We start from the raw sequence: 23,511 nt of genomic DNA on the forward strand, positions 1-23,511 counted from the left end.
TGCGAACGGCTGGGCCGAGAGCCCAGAACTGCACCGCGGGCACTGCAGCAGACATGTAAAGATAAATCAGAGAAGAACGAGGACGGGGTGGGTCTTTTGGTTTTTTGTTGTTTTGGTTTTTCCTTCTCCCATACTCTAAAATTCTTACTTCAGTATAATTTGTGGGAGGTTACAGGATTCTGTACACAAAATTCTACTTGTCTGTAGAACTCCACACCACATATTGCACAACACCAAATATTATATACATACATCAATGGCATCAAAGCAGTGTATGCAATCTGTAAAAGTAGTTGCACACAAATAATCTTTAGTTCATACTAATTTTTTAGCATTAGAATGTCCAATGATAAAATAATAATCATTATACATTTTCTTAGAGGCACATATGTATATGCAGTGGCTATTTGCATAAGCAGCTCTGTGTTCCAAAACAGCCCTTCTGAATTAAGAGAAATTCTGGAAAGACCTGTTTATTGCTGAATTTGACTCAGTATCTCTTCAGCACGGCTGCAGATGGTGTCTGCAGTGCTAAGTCCATTAATTCACCGCAGCTCGTCCAAAAAGTCAAGATGACAGCAATAGGAATCCAGCTTTGCTGACATACTTAAAAAAACCCCACAGTAGCAATTCATGTCCGTGGGGTCAGCCCAGGGTCATTTTGGGACAAAGTGTAAGCTAGGGCTACAGCAGCAGCTTTACTGTCTTTTTAGGACAGGTTGAGTAAAACATACATAGGAAGTTCATAATGAGTAAGGATTTTCCAGTTCAAAAAATTAAATTCACTACATGAGAACTGAAGGAGTGAAAATACAAAGCAATTAATCACAAGATATTATTTAAAACAATCTTTTTCAATATACAGAGTACTTATTCCACTTGACATTCTAAAGTTTCTGCCAATAACGATGCAGAGAAAACAGCTTTTCTGGTACGTCTCAAACAAGACATTCACACATTCATCTCATTTCACAGAATTTTTTAACTGCCGCCAGCAGTGAGCTGAAGTCCAATGATATACTGACACATCCGAGATGATCATGTGAAATTACGTATAAAATATTATTTCTGGTATCTGTCCATCTTCTATTGATGTACCATTGTTGTTACCAGGTGAACTATAAAAGACAAAGCATGTTTTGCTAGCAGTAGGAGATTCATGGATTACTTTCTTCAAACCTTTTGTTCCGTAGTGGGAATCAGGACCCTGAAAAACATCAGAAGAGATCAGCAACTGAAGGGAAGTGGGCAGCAAGACCCATAAAATGTTGATGTTCAGAAACTACTGACTTAGGTTATTTTAATGGTATAAAATTTCTGTACCAACATCATACAAGTTACATAGAAAAAAAAAAAAAAAAAATCACAGAAAACAGAAGCAACTGCCCTATGCCTAAATAGCAAAAAAAGGTTTCTCTGACAGCAGACTTAAATCACTTCATTTTATCCAACGGGTAATTAATAAATGTTTTCTAGTATTTCTCCTTGTCATACAGGTCGTCTATATTCTCACTTTCCTGCCTCAGCTTCTTTTAATGTGCAACATTTTTTTCCAACCCACTCAACTTTGATTTCTGTATAGGGAATTATATTTTAAAGAATATTAAAAGATTTTTGAGAAATCATTGAATAAATAAATTTGCCCATAACATTAAGGGAAACAAATAATTCTTTCCTATATTTCAGCACTAGTATATAAAAAGTGAGAAAAAACAGTTTTCCATTTTCCTGATCTAAGTGGTAAGAATATCTTTGATAAAAGAAATCAAACCTGAATTTTGATGGAGAGCTGCCAGATTATTCTAGATAATGCTTTTGCCCACACGGAACCAGTCACTTCATTAGGACTCATTCCAACACTTACATCAAGACAGAAAGTGGGAAGGCACAAAGGATCCAGTTATGAATTCTGTGCTGTGGCACAGAAGAGAGGTAGCAATCCTACAAGTTACTGTGGAGTTTAACTACATCCTTCTTTAGCACTAAACTTAGAATAAATTCAAGATCTAGAAGACACTTTCCCATCAAAAGACAGATAAAAGAAGAACTGTTGCATCAAAATATCATTTTCTTCTGTACTGTTGGGCACTCTTACTTTCAGCGTTGCACAAGCTGTGTAGCAAACTGTTGGCAAAATCTCTATGGGTTCTTTGAACATGACTCTAAATGTACTGGCTGTTCCATCACAACTAAATCCAGTATCGTTTTGTCCCAGTGTTTGATTCTTCTCATAATCAATTATCTGTACAAAAACACAAAAATAGTATTTTTAGGTTTACAAGGCTGAGAAAGATTCTCATTGTATGCATAACAGAAGATTACAAGCAAACACTTGCCTACTCCACCCAGTTTAATTGCAAGGATGGTGCAATCTCAGAACTGAAAAGTAGGTGTAATTTCCTGATACCACTTGGGCTGACCCAGCAGGCTGGCCAGTCTGTGGGCCGGACTGAACTGGGCTCCAACCAGGTTGTAGTCTTTGCTTGGGAGGTGAAGAAGAGCTCTTAGACCTTCAGCTTCTGACCTTCATATACTACATATAATCCTGCACTTAGATTTGCTGATCTTTGTACACCTACACAGCCCACGTGAGGGAAGCACATTTGTTGGCTGTGGTTAATTTAGAAAACAAGGTTTCACAGATAATATAAGCAGTCAATGATACATTCTTAAAAGAAAACAAGAACTTGTGCTGCTATGTTATACGCAATTTATTTCTGTTCTACATTCAGTGTAAAAATTACACTCTGACTACATATTATTTATTTTGCCTTCAATTTTAGTGGCAAATAGGAATCACTAGCTAAGATGTAGTAAGAGCAGATACCTCACTTCTCATTTTGGCTAGCAATCCTGATCCATGTTGATGACCACCTCTTGCAGAAGTCAGATATCAGAGCTCTAGAGTAACATGAACACTTCTCATTATTACTGCATTAACAAGAATCTTATCAATTTTAATATTTTATTATTAAATTGCCATATAACTTTTAATATTGCACAAATGAGATTAAGCCCCATTATAGGCTCTAATTTTTTCCCAGCCACAATCAATAGAAATATTAACAATTATAATGCCAAAGTCCTAGGCCCATTTCACATAAAAGATGTATTTGCAATAGACATTATCACTATTATAAGACAAGTATTAAATGTTTAACTCTGAAGCTCTGATAGTACTGATACAGATCCAAGAAGAAAGGTAGAGACACAGGATTTAAAGACCTGTCTGAAAAGATTCGGGAACTGGGGATACTTCCAGAATAAAGAAAACCTGTGTAAGATGGATGGCCTTTCTGTTTGGATCACGAGCATGTTGTTCAAGTGAAACTCTTGATCATTCCCACTTAATATGTTTTGGTTTGCTTTGCAAGAACTAAATTATTTCAGACTAAATAAATCCAGCAAGCACACTGAGGGAGTGCACCAAAGCAAAAATCCCCAATATATGTAGTGTGTATATATATATATATATAGTGTGTGTGTGTATACAGTATAGCTGCTAGGTCCCCAGTACCAACTCTTTTGTTCTAAAGATCCAATCTAGTGTACTATGCTACTCATTTACACAGATGTATAGTTTAGAAAACCAAATGATGGCACTTCAAATTGAGAAATTTGCAAGCTTTTAAACCGAGGATTGGGCAAAAGCCAACAAATTCCTTCAAAACCTCATTCCAGATACATTCTGTTTGGAACACCATAAAAGGAAAGGCACAACATTTTTTTTTCTTGAGACAGACACAAAATTCCTATCCTTAAGTACAAGATTGTCAGAGAATAGTAATCACCAAATAGGGAACAGAATACAAATACACTGTCATTTCAATAGGATGCTTAGAAACGAACCAAAACTGCAGTTCCAACACGTGCTAGAAGTCCACAAAGTAAGATGGGGACAACGAAATTTCTGCCCTAAATGAAGTCACAGATTCTTTCTTTCACAAAATTCCACACTCCCCCCCCCCAAAAAAAAAAAAAAAAAAAAAAAAAAAAAAAAAAAAATCGATGCGATGTGATAGTAGCAGGCTACAAAATACACAGCACAGAGTAAAACTGTGCCAGTCACAGAATGCTAATACCTTGTTACAAACTTAAAATGAAATCAAAATAATTTCAATAAGAAAGAGAATTTGAATGGACTGAAATTCCATACTTAAAAAGGAAAAAATACAGTGCTGGATCAATATTACTAGAAGACAATCCTGACCACAATGTGCTAAGAGGGATCGAACAGGCTACAAGAGCAGGAAATACAATTTTAGTGGTGTGTTCAAGTACCTGCTCAGACGGGGCAAGTGTCATATCAGGACATGAAGCAGGGGTGACATTTTTAGATGCTATCACTGAGCATTTCATGGGCTTGCTAACCAATTGCTTGGTAGGAAGAAATGCAACCCTTGATTTGGTACTGACTGAGAAGCAGGATCAGGTTCAAAATTTCATAATGGAAACACTATGTAACAGTCCGTAATATACTTAGAGCCGACACTCCCACGTGAACAACAAAAGCCAATTCACCACAGCTGTGCTAAATTTCAAAAAGAGAAAAATGAGGAAGCTTGTTCAAAAGAAGCTAAAAAGAGCAATTAAGAAAATCGAATCTTTCTAAGAAGCACGCAGGCTACTGAAGGACATCACATGCCCAAGTACAGTACTGATACATATCACCTCTTAGAAAAGGCTTGAGAAAAGAGGAAAAAGGCAAAAGGCTATTACTGGAAATAAACTGAAAAGGGCATCCTATAGAAATATGAAGGTGTATCCAATTAAAATAGAAAGGTTCAAATACAACCAAGCAGGCCAAAAGAAGGTTTAGGAACAGCCATCTGAAAGCATTGAAATCAATGTTAAATAATTCAACACAACAGTAGCAAAAAGCCCTATAGACTTTCTGGGAGGCTAAACAGCATAAAGATATAAAACAAGTAACAGCCGGATAAGGTCTTCACGCAGGAGCCTGGAGAACAGCAATACAAATAAATAATTTACTAGCAGAAGAAACTGAGGAGATTCCCATGCTAGGACAATGTTTTCAGCAAACCTAAAATTGAAGTAACTTTATGGAAGAAGTTATGGTAACAGTAACATACAACCTTGTGCCCAAGACTGAATCAGTAGCAAATAAGATGTCAATCTTTCCAAAAAGGTCCGAGTAACAGCAACCCTTTTCTCTACCTTCTAATTCTGCAGTGTGAGATTGAGAAGCACACACACCTGGCTTTCATACAGCAACACAATGTCACCTTTTATCTTGTTTTCAGTATCTTTCTGATGACACGGTTGGATTTTTTAGCAGTGACTACGTGTTGTGTCACTGATTTCAGAGAGCTGTTGATGACAAACCCAAGAATTCTTTCCTGAATTACTAGAAGCTTTATTAAAAGACAGACTTTGTGCACAATGGAATAGATTACAAAGCTATGAAACTCCTCTGCAGAAAGGTTACAGGAATTAAAGGTTAGACTGAACAAATACCCTGAAGAAAGATGCACCAGAAGCTACCAAATAGAGAAACTGGTCTCAGGAAATGCCTTTACTGAAAATGATCAAAGGACAGGTGAATACAGCAGAAAGGGAGAAGAGTTTCATATTGTTCTTACTTTTCCCTAGTCAACTGCTTATGACCACTGTTGCGGACAAAACACAGGTTAGATCCCTGGCCTATCAATTGCTCCCACCCAAATATACACCAAACCTTTTGCAAGAACAAGTGTAGTTTCTGCATAAGCCTATTTGAACAGAATATACTGTACCTGTATATTAACTTGATAGTCTGTGGGTCCATGAATAGATCCATATAATCCAAATCCCACTATGGAAATTCTTCTATTAACTGTGAACCTTGTAAGATACAAGCCAAGAAAGGAATTTAAACCACTGTGATGGGTGTGCTGCCTTCTTCTATTTCAAGGAAGAAAAAGACTCCCACTGAAGAGTAGGGAAGTAAACTGAAAATGACATGACATGAATATTTTTTCAATAACACTTCCTATTTAGATTTCAATAGTAAGAAAACCCCTTTTTAAGGTATCAGCTTTATAGGTTAAAGCTTTGCTAATCCCCCAAGATATTCAGTATCGCTAAACAAAAAATTAGATTCTTTTGAACAAGTCCAAAATAAAAACAGATGAAGACTTGGTATTTTAAAAAGGAATATGCAGCTAACAACCAATCACTCTAGAACACACCCAGTCCTCCTGAACTTTATTGTTTGCTACTTCATATTTTACATTTAAGTTATTTAAAAAAAAAAAAAATCAAACATGCCCAAACAGAACCAGCAAGTTTGTTACTGTATCTTATGCCAAAAAGTAGAAGTTGAGTAACATGTTTGCCCTCTTCCCACTCTCTCTCTCCCCCAAACAGTTCCAAAAGCCATACCTAATCCGATCACTTGTTCCACTGTAGCCCCAGCGACTCTCCACTTGCTGGAACCTGTTAATGCTGCATTCTTTTCCTCTAAGGCAACATCTTGGTCGGTCAATATAATCTACTTTAGGTTTAGGATTGACAGTAAAGTGCAGAAAGAGATTTACCACTTCCCGATCTGACAAGATTCCTGACTGAGCAGGGCCTGTGAAAAGAAACAACTTCTAAGATGATTTGAGTAATTACTCTAACTGTTGTATTTAAACCACACATACTTGCAAACTGAGAATGACAATAATATTTTCCAATGGACAGAGTATATTCTACAGAAAGTTTTGCTTTCATATGTATAACAGTAAAACAAAGAACCCCAAAACTCACCTGCCGCGAACTCTTCAATAGTCATTAATGGAAAACGGATTAAGGAAAGAGCTCTCCCAAGGACTTTTTGTTTGTTTCCAAATGTCACAGGCAGTTGTTGCCTTTGACATTCTGCTTCTGCCCAGCGAACAACAGCTCCAAAGAGTCTACTTTCTCGAATACTAAGGGTATCTCTTTCTAGAACTGCACATAATGTGTCTGAAGAAAAAGGTAACAGATTTAGATCAGTTTTCATCCAAATCAGGAACAGTGCTACACATTAAGTAAGCTTAAAATGTTACACAAGTAACACAAAGAATACTCATGACATCAAAGACAACTTATGTATAAAGAAATCTCCCAATGGTGTATAGACTCCAAACTAAAAAAACATTTTCCTGCTAAGACAGCATATGAACTTTCTTCTTCTTTCCTAAGAGTGTGACTATATATAACCTCTGTAGCGACAACCAATTTCCTAAAGAATTTCCATGGCTCGGGCAAGATCTAAACTGGAAGCAACCAAGCAGTGAATACACACTACCAAAACCCGAAGTTATTAATGATGACATCGTCGTATTCTCCTCTGAGTAGCCACCTGCCAGTCTGTATCAGCTATAGACACAAGCAGCAGTGGTGCACACAAAACCAGTTTAAAGATACACGAAAGTGATTCTAAACATTGATGTGTTTGCCACCTACAAAGCTTGAAGGTGGAATACAGGACACAAGGCAAGGTACTCGTGTTTTTAAAAAGCAAGTTTTCCTGTATTTCTTACTCATTCTGGCATTTTATGAATAACGGGTACACAAAAATTCTCAGTTTGTCATAGAACACAAGTCTGAAAAAAATGTGTTTTCATATTCTGAATCTTCTGTCATCTTTGGGAATTTTTATATGCCCTGAATTTAAGCAAGGCATGTTTTGTGGTGTCAGAAAATATATTGCAAAGTCAAAACAGATTGGGACTTATCAAGTGTAGAGATGAACACTCAGAGTCTGGCTACAAATCCCACTGAAGATGAGTTAACAACGACTTTACAATTTCTTTAAGCAGCTGGAATACCTTCCTTCAGTCTGACTTTTTCACACAGTCTGGCTGAATTGGAGTAAAATTTTAGACACACATAGTAGCAATGAAATTAAGTAAGCAAATTCACAACTGCTAGCTTTTCATAAAAGAGGAAACATGGAAACCAGTAGTTTAGAGATTTTTTTTTTTTAATGGATTTCGTAATTGTACCTGATTTGTGCAACTCTGAATAAAGAAGGATCATGTGGCAACAAAACAGTACGATTCCTGGTACAGACAAAAAGTAGGTGTGGATTCCTCAGGGATGAGGCACAACACTCAGCAAGTGAAAGCTCTGGCTTTAATGAAAGCGTAGTGTTACCACTGTGGGAGCCCCGGGACATCAACACTAATCAAATGGGGACTCAGCAAAGTAGAGCCCTGCTCAGGAGTGAATCTCAAAGGAAAGCTCTGCAGGGGTAGATAACAAAACTTGTGCTGATTAACATATCATACATATGCAATGTCCTGTTTTGCTCATTAGCAAATTCGCTGATGTAAATGCAGGTGCTGCTGCTCAAATTTTAAGATCCACAGCTGCTGTCGCATTGACGCCCATGCAAAGGCGAGTGTAGATGAGGAGGGAAGCAAAATATCCCCAGTTCCCATGACAAGGAGATAAGATGTGCTTGGGACTCTACATCCTCGGATCAGGGGACAAACTATCCTGGGTTACTGTGACAAAATCTTCTTGTGCCCTGCAATTCCCTTCAGTTTCATGCTTAGGACACACGAAGGAACTTACCTATATCAATATCAGTAAAGCCTTCTGCACTTATTGCATCCATAGTACTTTTGTCTATTGTGTCAAGACAAAGACTAGCAAGCTGAGGTTCATCAAACAAACGAGCCTAAAAAGGTAAAGAAATACATCTTAAGCATAAAGTTGACAAACCACTGATCTTAAAAAGCAAGTATTTTTACTCTAGTATAGACCTAACTTGAAATAGGTTGATTTGTCTAAGTATTCCTTGTGCCTATACCTTAAAGAGCAATTAAATTCTCCAAGGAGAACATAATTAAGGAGAATCCACTACCTGCAACTTTTTCTTCATGCTTATGTTTGTAGTTTTGGCAAAATAACTAAAAAAAGTACACATCAAATCCACTATAGTGAACTGAATTACATTAGGAGACTCATGCAAATATACTGCAGAATAAATGATCTCCATTTGAAATGTCCCAGTCCATTGCACATTTAAAAAAAAAAAAATTAAAAAGCGCCTTTCCTCCACATTAATAAGAAGCTGAGTCTGTAAAAATACTGACAGAGCTACAAGACATTTTCATACATAAATGAGACTATGTGATAACAAACCCACTGTAAAGTAATACTTAGTAATTTCCCTCCAAATACTGATTTTCCTAGTAAACCAAAACTAAGCTTAAATTTACCTACCTGAGTAAGCAGCATAAAGGCATTATCTGCTCGGAGGTGCTTCGTTAGAAAATCCACACAATGTGCTTCCAGGGCTGGCACTGCATACTTTTTCGCAGTGTATAATGTAGTCATGACTGTTTCTGGACCAATTTGAACTTCATCTGAATAAAGAAACCTATAAATCAATACACAAATAGAGATCACAAACACATATCTTGAGGGGGGCAGTCTAGCATAATGTAGCAGTCTCTTTGCATTTAGAAAACAGGTTAAAACATTTGCACTTTGAACAGACAACAGTTGACCATGTAGCATTTTTACAAATTAATACGCTAGTTAAAGGGTTGAAGAAAGAATATTACATTAACCTAATGGCATACATTTCAATATGTATTACTCCCCAAGACTGATCTGGCTGTACTAGTTATACATAGCTACCGAACTGTAAACAACAGCTGAGCTGCAGAACTACTTAACATACAAATGCATGCTCTTTTGATTCACTAGGAAGAGCTGTATTTCTAAATATCAACACATAACCCTCTATGGCTATGTTACTGAATGTAATTTACTGACGGCTTCCCCATCATGAGGACGACAGTGTCAAGGACTTGTCCTGTGGTAACATCTTATGTCAAAGCCACCATTCTGTAGTGTTCAGAGGAGAGGAAAGGGAGCAATATTCTAGCAGATGACCTTGACTCTTCCATTCCTGCCACAGCAAAACACTCTGGCTTCTCTCCACTGTTTGAGCCTAGATGATTGGCTGAGATTATAGCATAAGCTGTGAACTGAAAGACAGAGGCCTCCCACAAAACCAGGAAAAAAACCCTGTTTCCTGAGCAGCTGTTATTCGAGACCAGACAAGATAAGATTTATTTTAAGGTTCTGCATGGAAAAGATGACTTTTTAAAAATAACTTTTCCAACAGGTGACATTGAAGATAAACTTAGCAATATTTCATCAGTTTTTCAGATAATAATCAAGAATAGCTTGTGATTTACAAAAATACATTTGATCCCAACACACAGTTGATTAAACATCATAAACCAGGACACATGAGCAAATGCAGGAATTCCACAACGAAGACCTAGTCTTTCCTTTATATTTCTTAATTTTTTTTTCCAGAAACTTTCAGAAATGAATGGCAAGCAACACACTGAGATGGAAAGCATGTTTAGAAGGGTTTTTAAATGTAACAATAAACAGGTTGTATTTAACAGAAGAAACTTGTGACAGCAATGGACTCAAACTTGTTTGCAACACAAGGAGATTCCCCAAGGACAGGAGAGGTGGTGTGTTGCATGGAGCTCCTGGGCACTAGTGACCTCACTATCTGTTTCTAGACATTGGCTACCCCAGGGTGTAACGAGTCACAGTTACAGAACATGTGATACAGTTACATACTTTGAGAAAACTCATGACAAGAAGTGTCTAAATACATTAAGAAAGTCACGTTATCAGGTTTTTGTGTTTAATATTTCAAGTTTTTGACAATGCAAATACTTTTCCGAATTTCCAAACCAACAGTAGTCTTGCAAATACTAAAAAAACCCGTGAATTTGTCAAATTAAAAGGTAACTGTAAAAACTGCAAAAATGGTAGAAAGGTACATTGTTCTAGAATGTTGTATAATCCTATTTCCCTTAAGTATGGAGATGACCATGATGCATTCATCTATTCATAAATGAGGAACTCTAGGTGTGTCTTCTCTCTAAAAGTCCCTCTGCTCCTGTGACAAGAGCTCTGGCTGTGTGTTAACTCTGCGGTTTGTGGCATGCCTGAATGAGCACACCTTTATGTTTATACCACTGTCCCTCTTCCACTTGACTCAGTGGGGCTCCAGATCCCTTATCCTTCCCCCTTGCCTTCTTCCCTCCTCTCCTCTCCTTCGAGAGACTTATAGAACAACCTGCTCTTTAGATATTTAATAATTTTACTGCCATCCAGGATGGGGGGGTGTGTGTATGTGCATAGTGGAAGAACACTTCTAGTGACCGGAACAACTTTCTGAGTGACCACTCAACCACTCAGTTTACATAAACCTCTCCTACATTTTATGCCAGTTTTCTTTACCCTCAGGTTAGCACTTCTTTCTCTCCTGGTCTTAGCACCTTCCCAACAGCTGAAATATTTTCACCGTTAAAAAAGCACATAGGAATCTTCTTCCAGTTAGTCATGATTATTCCTCTATTTACTTGCTGCTTGCCAAAGTCCTCTGCAAAGACATTTGGAAGATGGACTTTTTGCCATGTTGTCACTTTCCTTTATACTAGAATCAATGGATAAGTTAAGTTACTGTAAAATGTATTTTTAAATGTGAATGAAATTTAAAAAAAAATCTTATTAATAACAATGAAATGAAATCCTAAAGCAGAATCCTACTGAGACAACTTTAATTTTCTTGGTCACTGCTATTCAATTCGTACAGTTACAAACATTAAAAAAAGCTGTTTAATTGGGAAGCAGATTCAAACTTTGTGACTTGGATATTATTTCAGCTCTTACGGATTTATCTGTCAAACTACTGAAGTAGTCAGTTGCTTTTAAAAAACTCCTCTGGCTCACGTTTGAAAACTCTTCAGGCAAGAGGAATACTGGATGATGAGCCAAAACACACACCACACTCATTTCTAAGCCTTTGAGCTCAGCCAGTTGTTTTCTAAGAAAGTTCTCTCCCCTTCCCCAGCCAATATTAAAAGGCTCCCATTTTCCCATCTTTACAGTTAAGATTTTAGCCCACAGACAAGGAGGACTACCTACTTTCTCCAGGGGAAAAACAGAAACCCTAAAACACATCACTGGAATTGCAGTGGTACTATCAATTAAAGCTTCAGTTCATTATTCTTAAATACTTTCACTCTACAAATTTATTATTTTAGAGGGCCCTGTCAGAAAAATGTAGCAACTGTAGCTGATTTTAAGTTCTGTATTAATATATCCAAACACAATCCTAGAACTACCATCTATTTTGTGACAAAATACTAACACCAATGGAAGTTAACATCATAAGACAGAGAAATGACACTGTCTCACTGAACAGATACAGACAGAATTACTTTTTTAATAGAATCGGAAAAAATTTCATCAAAAAATCTTCTCCTTTGGTTTTCATTTACAAGTAGCATTTGTCAGTAGATCTTTATGAAACACATCAACTACAGAGAGGACCTAAGAAACCACATGAGTAAATAAAATGGAAACTAGCTGTGGAACATTAATGAATTAGTAAATTGACCCTAAAAGTTTTTGCATCACTTTGACACTTCTTTTATCTTTATGTTCATTTGCTATGTGTATTCAAAGATCCTAACTTAATTTCTAGCCAATACACATCTAATTGGTCTTCGCAAAGATTAAAGAAAGGTCCTATAAAAGGAAATCATCATTATCCAACCAATTTACTAATGATAGATAAAAGAGACCAACAGTGCAAGGTATAATCCTTGCCTGTTCTGGCCAACACCAGGAAAAGAACAGGTTGCCTTAGAGTTGGTATGCTTTAAAAAGAGTGTATATAAGCATGGGAGAAGTCCAGTACTGGTCTGTACTAAAGAAGTTCTCTTCAGATATGTTTTTAACAGCTGTTGCCATTTATATTTATTGCAACAACATGGAAGAACGTCCAAAAAAGCTGACTCATATTTCATACCAAAGGAGAAATGTCTCGATAGTTCATCAGTCTGCTGTTTTTTAGACAAGATACAAGTATAATCAGTTTACTTACACAAGTCCCCTGGTCATTATGTACTAGCAGCTCTACCAAGACAAGATGGCTTTTGTTTGCTTCTAACATCATCTCTTCAGTCACTTCTACAGTTCTCAAATACCATCCTTCTCTTTACTTAGAACCCTCCAGTTTCCCTGTTTATACTTTTATCCAAACAAATTTCCCTCCTTATATACACTTTTCACTGTCCAGTGTTTTTCCCACATATATAGACAAACACATATACGTGCACATTCATTTACTTCTAAAACCTGAAACTATTTTGCTTGAAAGACACTTCCCACTATCTCACACTCTGCTGCATAAACTCTTCACCTTGCCACTCCCTTTTTGCTAAGAATCCACAAAATAAATACAGTTCATTTGCTAACGGCAACAGAGAGATATTGCTGATGCATGGTGGCTTGTTTTGGTGTTTTTTTCGAATCAGTTGCTGCAAATCCTGTGTTCACAATTGCTAAAAGGACTTGGCGGCTCTTCTTCCCACTGTTCTTATCTGTTAGGCCTCAAAACACAGAGAAAGTTGCTGTGACTTCAGGGCTTTTCCAATTACAGAAATCTTCAAGACACTACATATTTATTCCCAGGCAACAATATTTGTTTCCCAAATGTTCATTACAGAAATCTATGTCATATATTTCATAGAGGTTTTGCCTAGCAGAGGAGGGTCTTTGAGAAAAACCTTAAGGTTAAGCAACTTAGTCATATTACCACACAACAGCCTGATGTACAAAGAAACTACCAGTAATTGTTTCTATGAACACTCTAAATTTTATTTACCACTACACTGCGTAAAAAGAAGTGGTAGATGAACTCATCAGTTTTGTGAGCATGAGAAGTAGCAGATCCTATTCTGCACAAATTAGAAATCACTAACCCATTTTACCTACTTTTTGCCATCACTGCACTCATGGTCTTACTTGGATCGTTTGTGTGTAAATATCACTTAGTTACTCCCTTCTGCTGCATGCTCACTCTCCACCCAAAAGCACATGAAAGAAGTGTGATGACAATCAGTATGGCTCCGGTAAAAAGATACAACAGTTTATTACCACTGCTGGAAAAGAAAAGTGAACAGTAAGATGAATAAAATTTCGAAGTAAATATCAAGTGAAATTAAAAGCTTGCCCCTGTCCCTTCTCAGCCATAACTGGAAGGTGGATGTACAGTGGCAGCACTCAGAGGAAATCACTAATTCCTATCATCTTACTTTAAAAAAAAAGTCAAACCAGACACCCACCGCTATCAAAGTACTTTTCTGGATGGACGATTAGTTGCCTTAAAATCTGGGCAGTTCTCTTGGGAAGAGGGAGCAGCGGAAAGCGCAAGAAGGAACCCAAACGTGCCAGGGGGGCGGTCTGACCTTGCGTGCCAGCCCACAAGGTGGTTACGCGCTTTCTCTACATCTCCCTCCACGGACACGACCGCGGCGGCCCGGGGGCCGAGAAGGGCTGTGTGGGGACAGGAGCCGGCGGGGAGGGAAGGGCACCCGCGGCCGGAGAGCCCCCCGTTCCCGCCGCGCTGCGCGCAGCTCCCGGCCCAGCAGCGCCCCCGCGCCCGCGGCCGCCCGCCCCCGCCCCGCCGCGGCCTGACCTGAGGAGCGCCAGGAAGGCGGCGGGCTCCACGTCGGGCAGCTCGATCTCGGCCGAGGTGGTGGCCATCCCGCCGTTGAACATCGCGTCGAACACGGCGCTGCCGGCCGCCAGGACGAAGCGGTGTGCGGGGATGCGCTGCTGGCCGGGCCCGGGGGGCGCCCCGCCGCCCCCGCCGCGGGGGCTGCCCTTGCCCACCACGAAGTGCACGTCGCTGAGGAGCTCGTTGGAGAACAGGAAGGCGAAGCGCTCCCGCAGCGAGCCCTTGGTGGCCTGCCAGTTGTACAGCGGCTCCCGCTGCAGCACCGCGCCGGCCTCCGCGGCGGCGGCACCAGCAGGGGTGGTGGTGCCGGGCGTCTCGGCCGGGGCACCCGCGCCGCCGGCGGCCGCCATCGCCGCCCTGCGGGGCCGAGCCGGGCCGGGCCGCGCCGCTCCGTCCGCCGGCAGCACGCGCGTCGCCGCCGCGCTCCCCGACGTCAGCCGCGCGCCGCCCCAGCGCCGCGCATGCGCCCCCGCCGCGCGCAGGCGGGCGGGCGCTGGAGCGGCTGCGGCCGCCCGTTCCCGCGGGGGCGGCGCCGCGGCCGGGCCGGGCCGGGGTCGGTATCGGTATCGCTGGTTGGGGCTCTAAAGGCGTGTGCGGCGGGAATGCGCTTACAGAGCCGCCGGGAGAGGAAAACCGGGCGTGCGAAGCACAGAGCGCCGCGACAGGCACGGAAATTTGTATCATTACACTTGGGAATCTGTGCATCTCGCGGCTATTTTTAGGCACATGAAATGCAAATGTGTTTTTACAATGCCTGGGTCCTTACGATAACAGGCAAAAAAGGGGACTGATCACGTCTTTTAACTATTTCTGAAATAATGTTGAAATACGAATGACTGTTGGCACGTGTACCTTACAATTCCTTTACAAACTAAATCCGTTTACAGTGCGTCTCGGCGGTTCACGTTTTAAACTTTGAAGAGAAAAGCGAAAGCAGCGATAGCGAATAGAGCAGAGAGGCAGCGCGGGTCTGTGCCTGACAGCAACCATCAAATCTAACGTTGGACCAGGGCATGGAGGGTGATGAATTAATTTGGCAAATTCCGACAAGCAAAATAGGATCATTTTTAGTGTACTATCGTGGTGGCTTTTAGGAAAGAAAGGGGAACGAAAGAAACGTCTGTTTCCGTTTTCACAGTCCTGTCAAACACTGTCAGTTGCAAAACAAGCTGGATCATTTTGCCATCTACTGGAGTTTTGCTGTAAATGCAGCAGCAATTTAAATTCCGGAGCTGAAAGCTATTTGTCATAGCTACGGACTTGTCAGCATTTATGGAAGCGTGTGGCTAAAAGAGGAATAGAGTATGTCACCGCTCTGCGTTTAGGTTTATAATTAGGACAAAACTGAGACCAGGGAAATGTGGTCCATTTCGCAGAACAAGTTTTGGAGAACCTTAAGCAAGATGGAAGCAGTTTCAGCAGGGTAAACTATAGCGGGAAAGGGCACAAGAAGACATAGTATACCAACCAGAAAGCAGCAAGTAGCTTTGCACAGAGGCTATATTTAAAAATAAAATCATACTGCTGACTTAGAAGAATGAAGGTATTACCTTTATTCTTTTCTTGTCCCAAGGTGGGCAAAGAAGGGAAAGTGGGAGAATCCCAGATTTTCTCTGACAGCCTAGGGACAGAGATGGAAAAAATCATGAGGGAAAAAGCGACACCATGGACACAAATAAATAGTTTTCGGGGGGAATTTTTTTCAGTCATGGGGTGGTCTGGGTATAAATGAGAGTTTCCTTCATTGCTGTCTTTCTGCTTTTACCTTCCTGTGTTCACTCACAGGTTAGTCTGTCAGCTGAGAGCAAACAGACATGACTGCTCTGCTTATAGAGAAGAGCGTTCGTAAAAAGTGAACATGTTGTCAGTAACAGGCTAGAGAAAGTTAACAAGGATGGGAGAGTGTTAAGGAAAAAACAGGGAAAGTTGTGCCAAAGAACTAAAAGGAGAGCAGCTGGGACAGAAAGAATATGTAAGATAGCTTTAGGGATGAGAAAGCAATCATAAGACAAAGCTATGCAAGACAGAAAAAATGGGAAAGACCTGTGAGGTGGGCTGAGAAAGAAAGAAAATGAGGGGAAAGAAACAACCACAACAACAAGATGAAAGAAATAAAAAGTTCGTTTTGGTTTGGTTTGTTCAAAACAAATGAACTAACAAAAAAACAACCAACCAAAAACGCACACACAAAACAGGAAATGAGACAAAGAGAAGGAGAAATGTGACCCGGATGCCCATCAGATCTGATCAGATAAAACAAAATGCACTAATTTAAACAGTTTTGGAAGTGAGAGCTAAGAAAATATTAAGTAACAGATTTCCTTTTGAAACAGCTTTTCTGCATGTAGACAATAAGCCCCAGACATTGGTTTCACCTTGTAATCTTCGTGCCAGCCTCCTTCTTAAAAAAAAATCAGCTAGTTTTTCTTTGGCATTGTCAGTAGGTGTATCATAGCCATTTTTAAACGTGATGTCATGGGATTGTATTCACTAGTCCAGATCAGAAATAAGACACAATGCTTTTCCCAAAAGGGGCTACACATGAATGTCACTAAAACGCCTTCTCATTTGCATTCTTAGTATGCTCAGTTTTTGTCTAGGAAATATAGCAGAAATTAATACAGAGAAAAATATTTATATAACATAAGCAGTGGAAATTTGCCCAGGAAGAACTTTTTGTCTGATCTCATGTAACAGAATGGCTGCAAATCAAGGGCTGCAGACAAAAGTTCAACGGTATTATATTATATAGCCGTGAAGGTTGTCCTGATCACGAGCCAGCAAACAGAAGGTCAGGGAGCGTCCTGCTTTTAAGCAACTCACTTTCAAGGTCTCTATAATGGCCTCAGCAAGCTCGTGCTGACCTGGTGCCTTTTTGCTGTGGAAATTCATGAAGGAAGAACTCACCAAGTTTTGAGCTTCCTTTACTTGTCTGCAGGGAGAGAGAGGACAAAGTGGGTTTATGTATGCTGGAGAACCAGAGAATGTCCTGATGGAACTGCAGAGATTTCTGAGATCCCTGTGATGCCAGGGATGTCCAGCGGCACAGGAATGCCTGCCCGGTGGCCCTGGCCTCCCCTGCCCATGAAATGGTGCCAGTTCTGTGAGAGCCATCAAAAGGGTTTGAGTTACAAAGCATATTGTTTTCAATCATTGGTTCCTGAAATTATTTAAATTCTCCTCCCTTTCCTTCTTTTCCCTGCATGAACTCAAGTTTGTGTATGTTCTAAGGAGCTGTTTGTTGTTATGATCGGAGTTTTTGAGTTGGCACGTATTTTTACAGTGATTAGCAATTGTTCTCATAAGCAGTTAGCATCCTTTCTCTGCTTCAGGAGGGAAGGGAATAATTCAGAGTAAATCACAGTTTTTTTTTCTGATTAAACTTCCTGTTTGGGGCCATTTGATGACATCTTTTCCTTTCCATGCTCAATTACATTCCTAAAATCCCCTACATCTGACCCATGCCGTTATCGTGAGTGACAGACATGCGTATTACTGTTTCCATGACTGCATTACTAGTAGCATTAAAGTTATTCAAATGTGCAAATTTGTAATAACAATGCTTTCAAATAATAATAATAGTTATTTCCCTGGGCTTCTTGTTGTGATTATTATTATTAGTTTGCATTAACCTATACTGTTGTGATGCGGGGTCTGCAGGTAACATAACCTTGCAGGTTTTGGAGGACTGGATCCGTACATGCACAGAAAACAAATTCGGTCTTAGATCTGAGGAACACTGAAGGGCAGGGACTACATTTTTTTCTTATGTCTTCTAAAGCGCCTACATAATGTTGATAAAAAAGCCATAATAAGAGCAATTGGTATTTTTTTATCTGTTATAAATTCACCTGTAATCTAAAACTGACCATAATAAGTATGCAACTTTATCAGAATTTTTTTAATTAATAATTCTTTACCCTATCATTTATATAAGTAATTCTTGGATGTGAGAACTTTATTGTGCATTTTCAGCTGTGCTGGTTAGTTATCCTGGAGTATTGAGGTTATTATGTCTCTTGTACCCTCAATTATATTGATACACTTCTCTGACTTCTAGTGCTAGCACTAATAATTTCTACATTAATATCTGTTAATCTATTGTAATTATTACTTACAGTGCACTGTTGCCATCAACATTCCTGCTAATCAAAATATACAACTGATACAACCATCACATGGAAATTTTTAATCACTCCAAGTTGTGGAGGTAGCTCTGTTGTTTTTCATTCTGCATATTTATGTATTTCAAAAATATACAACAAATGGCAACAGCAACATTCTTCACGTCTTTTATCTAAAAGAAATTACAAAACAAAACTGGTTCATTAAGCCTTAGAAGATTCTACTCACCATATACCTATTTTACATATAATTTCAAATACTGGCTGGCTCTATGAAAAATCTTACACTTCGACATATTTTTTAAATCATTAAAAATGTTGTGTTACGGCATAGCTGGAGAAGCAAAGGAGGGGAAAATCTTTTATTAGTTATTACCAGCATTTCTTTATGATTGAGCAGTGACTATTGTGTGATTTACTTTTCAACCCCTGCTCACTGTGTTGAGGCACAGCAGCGCTGCAGACAGAGTGCACGTTTCCTCCCTTTCTGCTGGGGCGTTTAGCTGGCAGTTCAACTTCCACACGATCAACACGATTCTTACTGAGAACCCTCACTCTTGCCATTTACAGTTTAAGTCAAATAGTACAACTGACATACTCCCTTTCACTGCAATGCCTATTAATTTTACTGGCATGTCTCTTTCTCTCTTAAGATTATTTGTTGGTGAATAGACAGACCGTAGCACAAAAAAGCAGCTGTATTTTTGAGGTACTGATACTCAATTTTGTAAGTGGGATAGACACTAATCACCAATTCGTCTTTGCATGCTTCGTTGGTGCTGTGATTGCTGCTGGAGAATCCCCCCAAATCCTCAGCAGATCATTCGCATGTGACCTCCCAACCCCCTGTACATACCGTATGAACCACATTATAGTGCCTCAGGTGGAACATGCGGTCTGTGATATACAATACAGCATTGTGTGTTAAGCCTTATACCCTCAACTGACAAGAAATTAAGAAACAGAACATGTTGGCTTTGAAGGTGTTGGAGGGTTGCACTTATGTGTGGTCTAAGCTGCTCCCTCATCAAATTAACAAATTAACAAAAGTCCCAAACATGACGCTTTGAATTAATCTTTTAATTCACTTTAAAATCCATCGTTATCTGGACTATTGCTTACTGACTCCCCTTGCCTTAAAAACTCCCTTGCAAATACAGGAAGTACACTCTCAAGAATGTTTCAGCTTAGTTCAATAAAAATTGAATGACAGGAGTTGTTTTGTACGGGGATGGTATTTTGCAGCTGGCATCATAATGCAATGAAAGCTTGTGGCTTGGCAGAGCCGTATGCGAACACATGAGCAATGCTTTCATGAGCTATAAATAGCGTCTCTTAATCCTTGCATTGATCTTCATGTGCTTGCTTAAGGTTCACCTACCTGTATTTGTATAGATTAATGTCATTTCTTTGATTTAAAATAAAATCAGCTATGTCTTAGTATAATGTTAAACCCTATGATTTGTTAGGATTTAACAGGCAGTTATTAAAGATAAGAACTGTTTCCCAGAACGAAAGTGGACACAAAGACCTAATGGCCAGTTAGTCTCCTACTTTGAAGCTGACCATTAATAAATAAGCATTTTTATGTCCTCCACAGTACTCTTTTGCTGGCACACTTACAAGTGCCTTCTTAGTCCTGACATCAAGACTGATCTGCCACCATTTAGTAGAGACTGAAGAGAAACACCTTCCATCTGATGAATACTGATTATTGATCCAGTAATGGTCTAATGGAGAAGCTGATGAACACCAGCACGTTGCTTGTGAGCTGAGTGTTGCCAGCGAAGGGGCCACACGAGTGGGTCGGGTTTGTTGCTGACGTCAGGATTCCCACTGAGGAAACTGTCCTGTGGCACAAGGCTGATGCTTGTGATTTGGGAGCGAGTTGGGCTACCTATTTAAAAATGACCATTTAGACAGAAATCAGGTCATTCCAGACACAGGAATGTTACAGTGTGGTGAAACATCATCAGTTCTGACAGTGTGCTGCTGGAAGGACTGTCTTTCAGATGAAACGTAAGATTAGAACTGTAGGAATCACATTGTCAATAAATATGATCCTCTGACAACTTCTGCATGGCAAGGATCCTTAATTTTTGTGCTCCATTTTGCTTTCTTAAGCTTCACTGCAGTTTATGTAAGATATATGTTTCTTCAATTTTATCCTGACATCTAATATTGCTAAACAGTTAAATAGTTGAATGATTTCCTACAAGTGATGGCATCCACGTGCCTCATGATGATGTTACCATTTATAAAATTCAGGAAAAAAGAAGAAATGCTTTTGCAACACTAAGAAATTACTATAATTGAGTCTGTGACAGGAAACTGAAAGATTACTTTTATTCTGCTGACAGCAGCTTATCAACAGCACTTTCATGTAACACTTGGATTAGTAATTATGCTGTTAAAGACACCCTATTCCTACCTTCATTTTTATATTGCTGTTCTGCTACATATGAATAGAGGGTGGTGTAACATACAGTTGAAGTTGAAGTTGTTCTATCCCCTTCCTCCTCCACAAGAACACTTAAAGCTTTCAAGAAATGCATGTGTTAGTTTTTGAGGACTCTGGCTTTTTAAACTGAGGTGGGTGTTTGATCAATAAGATAGGTTGCTGATTGACTTAATCTCTGATTTAAAGCCAAATTTTGAACTATTTGCTGTTGAGGGCTGCTCTAACTGGGCAAATTTCCCCTTTTTCTCTGGAGTTGGTGTCAACTATACAAATAAAGTCAACAAGGATGCTGGGGATGTTATTTTCTTTATGAAGGCTGAAATACAAGCCAGAATATTTTGGCACAGAGAAGAAACATTGGAATTAGAAGGATGTGTAGCTAATAGAAATAAAGATTTATGATATGGAAAGCGTGGAATACCAGAATCCACATGTTCATGGGTGGACTTGGGGGCTTCCTCTGTTGGGAAATTGAAAGGACCGATGAGCTGGAAGGCTCACTAGTGCTTCTTTCACAGGGTGTAGGATGAAAATGAAAGGAAAAAAACATGCCTTTTTGAACAAACACTTCAAATATCCTGTTTCAAGGGTCTTTTCTGCTACCAGATGATTATAATATTTTTTTTAATCAAAAGATGATAAATCTCAACACAATAAACTCACACGACGCAGCCCATACAGTTGAGTTGCTATGTGCCTACCACACAATGTGCCCTGGCAGTTTACGCTCAGAAGCTGACACAGGACTTTATTAACAAGCCCAGTGCAAATCCATGCTGGGAATGCTGGCAGAGTGGTAAGGAAGAAGTTTCCCATCTAGCGTTTGACTTCGTGGACACAGGAACTAAGAAGCGAAGCCTGAGACACGAATCCTGAGACTGCACCGCGGCAGCTGCATACGAATAAGCAGCCTATACATTTGAGAGCTTGAGAAGTAAACCGGCTGTGCATTGAAAGGTAGGCATTTGGAGGTGGTAAATTTAGCCCTGACTCATCCAATGGCAATTTTGACACTTGGGTGGACTAAATTACTTACTTGCATCATGTTTTTACCAGATAGTTTGATTGAGCATGGTTTAACCCATTCATATACCTATAGCAAAATTCTAGACCTTTCTCACTTGAAATAACTATGTAAGAATTTGTTTGTATATAATATATAGGACATAGATATGTTCTGGGTCATCAAATTCCTTTCTTGCAATCATATCCATTGCTTCAACTTATCAAATAACATCTTAAAGCTGGTCTTTTTAAATTCACTACTCTTTTACAATAGGACTTTGAAGACCCTTTACTGCTCACAGCTAAAAAACTGTTTTCAAAACCTAGTGAAAGTTTCTTCACAGCTTTGTCCTTCAAATTAAAGAGCTCTTTCCTCTCTCTGGTGTTAACTCCTCGAGTATTTGCGGAGAGCCCTGGTATGCCGAGCTCTCCAGCCTCCTCCTGATGGACAGGTGCCCTGTTTCCTTAGTCACCTTAGCGGTTTTCCTTTGTATTGTTTCAACACGAGGGAATGGGAATTGTGCACATTGCAGATGGGTGTTTTTACAACAGCGTTAAACCTTCCTGATCTCCACCAGAAAGTGGTTGTCTGGCACACAGGAAATGCATTTGCTGGTTTTCCCCAAGCAGCACAGGATGATCATTCTCTCTTGCCAATGTCCTGGATTTAAATGCTCAGAAACTTCTAGGAATTGTGGTTCTCATTTGCCTTGCACACAGACTGATTTCAGCTTTGTTTGCACCCTGACAGTTTAGTGTTGATACTCATGTATCAACAAAGTTTGAAGCTAGAAAAAAATGCTGATGGATAAATTCAAACATACGCCTAGTTATTGATACTTTTTGACACTGAAATGGAAAAGGTGAGTTAAAGCACTTTTAAAATTATAATATCCTTGTTCTTAATAATTCAGTTGAATTCTGATGCGAAAAGAGATGCTTATTCTTTTCTTATGGGTTTCTTAGGCAGAGCCCTGCACTGGTGAGACCAAGGGAACCTCTTTTCCACCCACCACCTTCCACCAAACCCATCGCTTCAGACAGGACACCGCGCCTACCCCTGCGTCCACCTGCCCCTGCCGGCAGCGCCACTAGTTCCCCGTTACCCTCTGCAGCCTCTTTCACAGCGCTTACTCCAACCGTTACCGCATCCACTTGGCATTTCGCCTCTGTCGTTCCCGGGCGGTGACCGGCGGACCCCCCTTCCCCGCATCGCCCCCGGTACCGCCGCGCCTTTCGGGCAGTCCCCTGCCCCCGGGGCGGAGGCCGGGGGGCCGAAGGGCGAGCCCCGGGGCAGGCGGGCAGCTCCCCGGGCCGAGCCGCGGGCGGCGATCGAACGTTTCCCGCGCGGGGCGGGAGGGGGCGGCCCG

The 23,511-nt window shown here is 40.1% G+C and overlaps 1 protein-coding gene and 1 long non-coding RNA gene across 5 annotated transcripts; one reads left to right on the top strand and one right to left on the bottom strand.

Annotated features, from left to right (window-relative positions):
• Positions 1 to 94: 94 nt before the first annotated feature.
• Positions 95 to 23,445, bottom strand: BTBD1 (BTB domain containing 1). 4 transcript variants are annotated; one of them, XM_065641322.1, is made up of 10 exons: positions 23,276 to 23,445; positions 16,102 to 16,172; positions 14,510 to 14,781; positions 9,205 to 9,361; positions 8,551 to 8,656; positions 6,754 to 6,951; positions 6,385 to 6,577; positions 5,757 to 5,844; positions 2,096 to 2,242; positions 95 to 1,207 (listed from the first exon to the last, which is right to left on the bottom strand). In XM_065641322.1, the coding sequence occupies exons 1-10, from the start codon at positions 23,352 to 23,354 to the stop codon at positions 1,049 to 1,051; spliced, it is 1,470 nt and encodes a 489-aa protein (XP_065497394.1). In that variant the 5' UTR covers positions 23,355 to 23,445; the 3' UTR covers positions 95 to 1,048. The 4 variants fall into 4 exon arrangements, with proteins under 4 accessions (XP_065497394.1, XP_065497398.1, XP_065497396.1 ...); XM_065641326.1 differs by having other exon boundaries at positions 23,248 to 23,367; XM_065641324.1 differs by having other exon boundaries at positions 23,200 to 23,367.
• LOC135992286 (uncharacterized) lies at positions 21,631 to 23,291 on the top strand. The gene is made up of 2 exons (XR_010606715.1): positions 21,631 to 23,004; positions 23,108 to 23,291. It is a non-coding gene; the product is annotated as an uncharacterized LOC135992286 (long non-coding RNA).
• Positions 23,446 to 23,511: the final 66 nt, after the last annotated feature.

The sequence above is a fragment of the Caloenas nicobarica genome, chromosome 10 (genome assembly GCF_036013445.1).
Source record: "Caloenas nicobarica isolate bCalNic1 chromosome 10, bCalNic1.hap1, whole genome shotgun sequence".
Taxonomy (NCBI): Eukaryota; Metazoa; Chordata; class Aves; order Columbiformes; family Columbidae; genus Caloenas; species Caloenas nicobarica.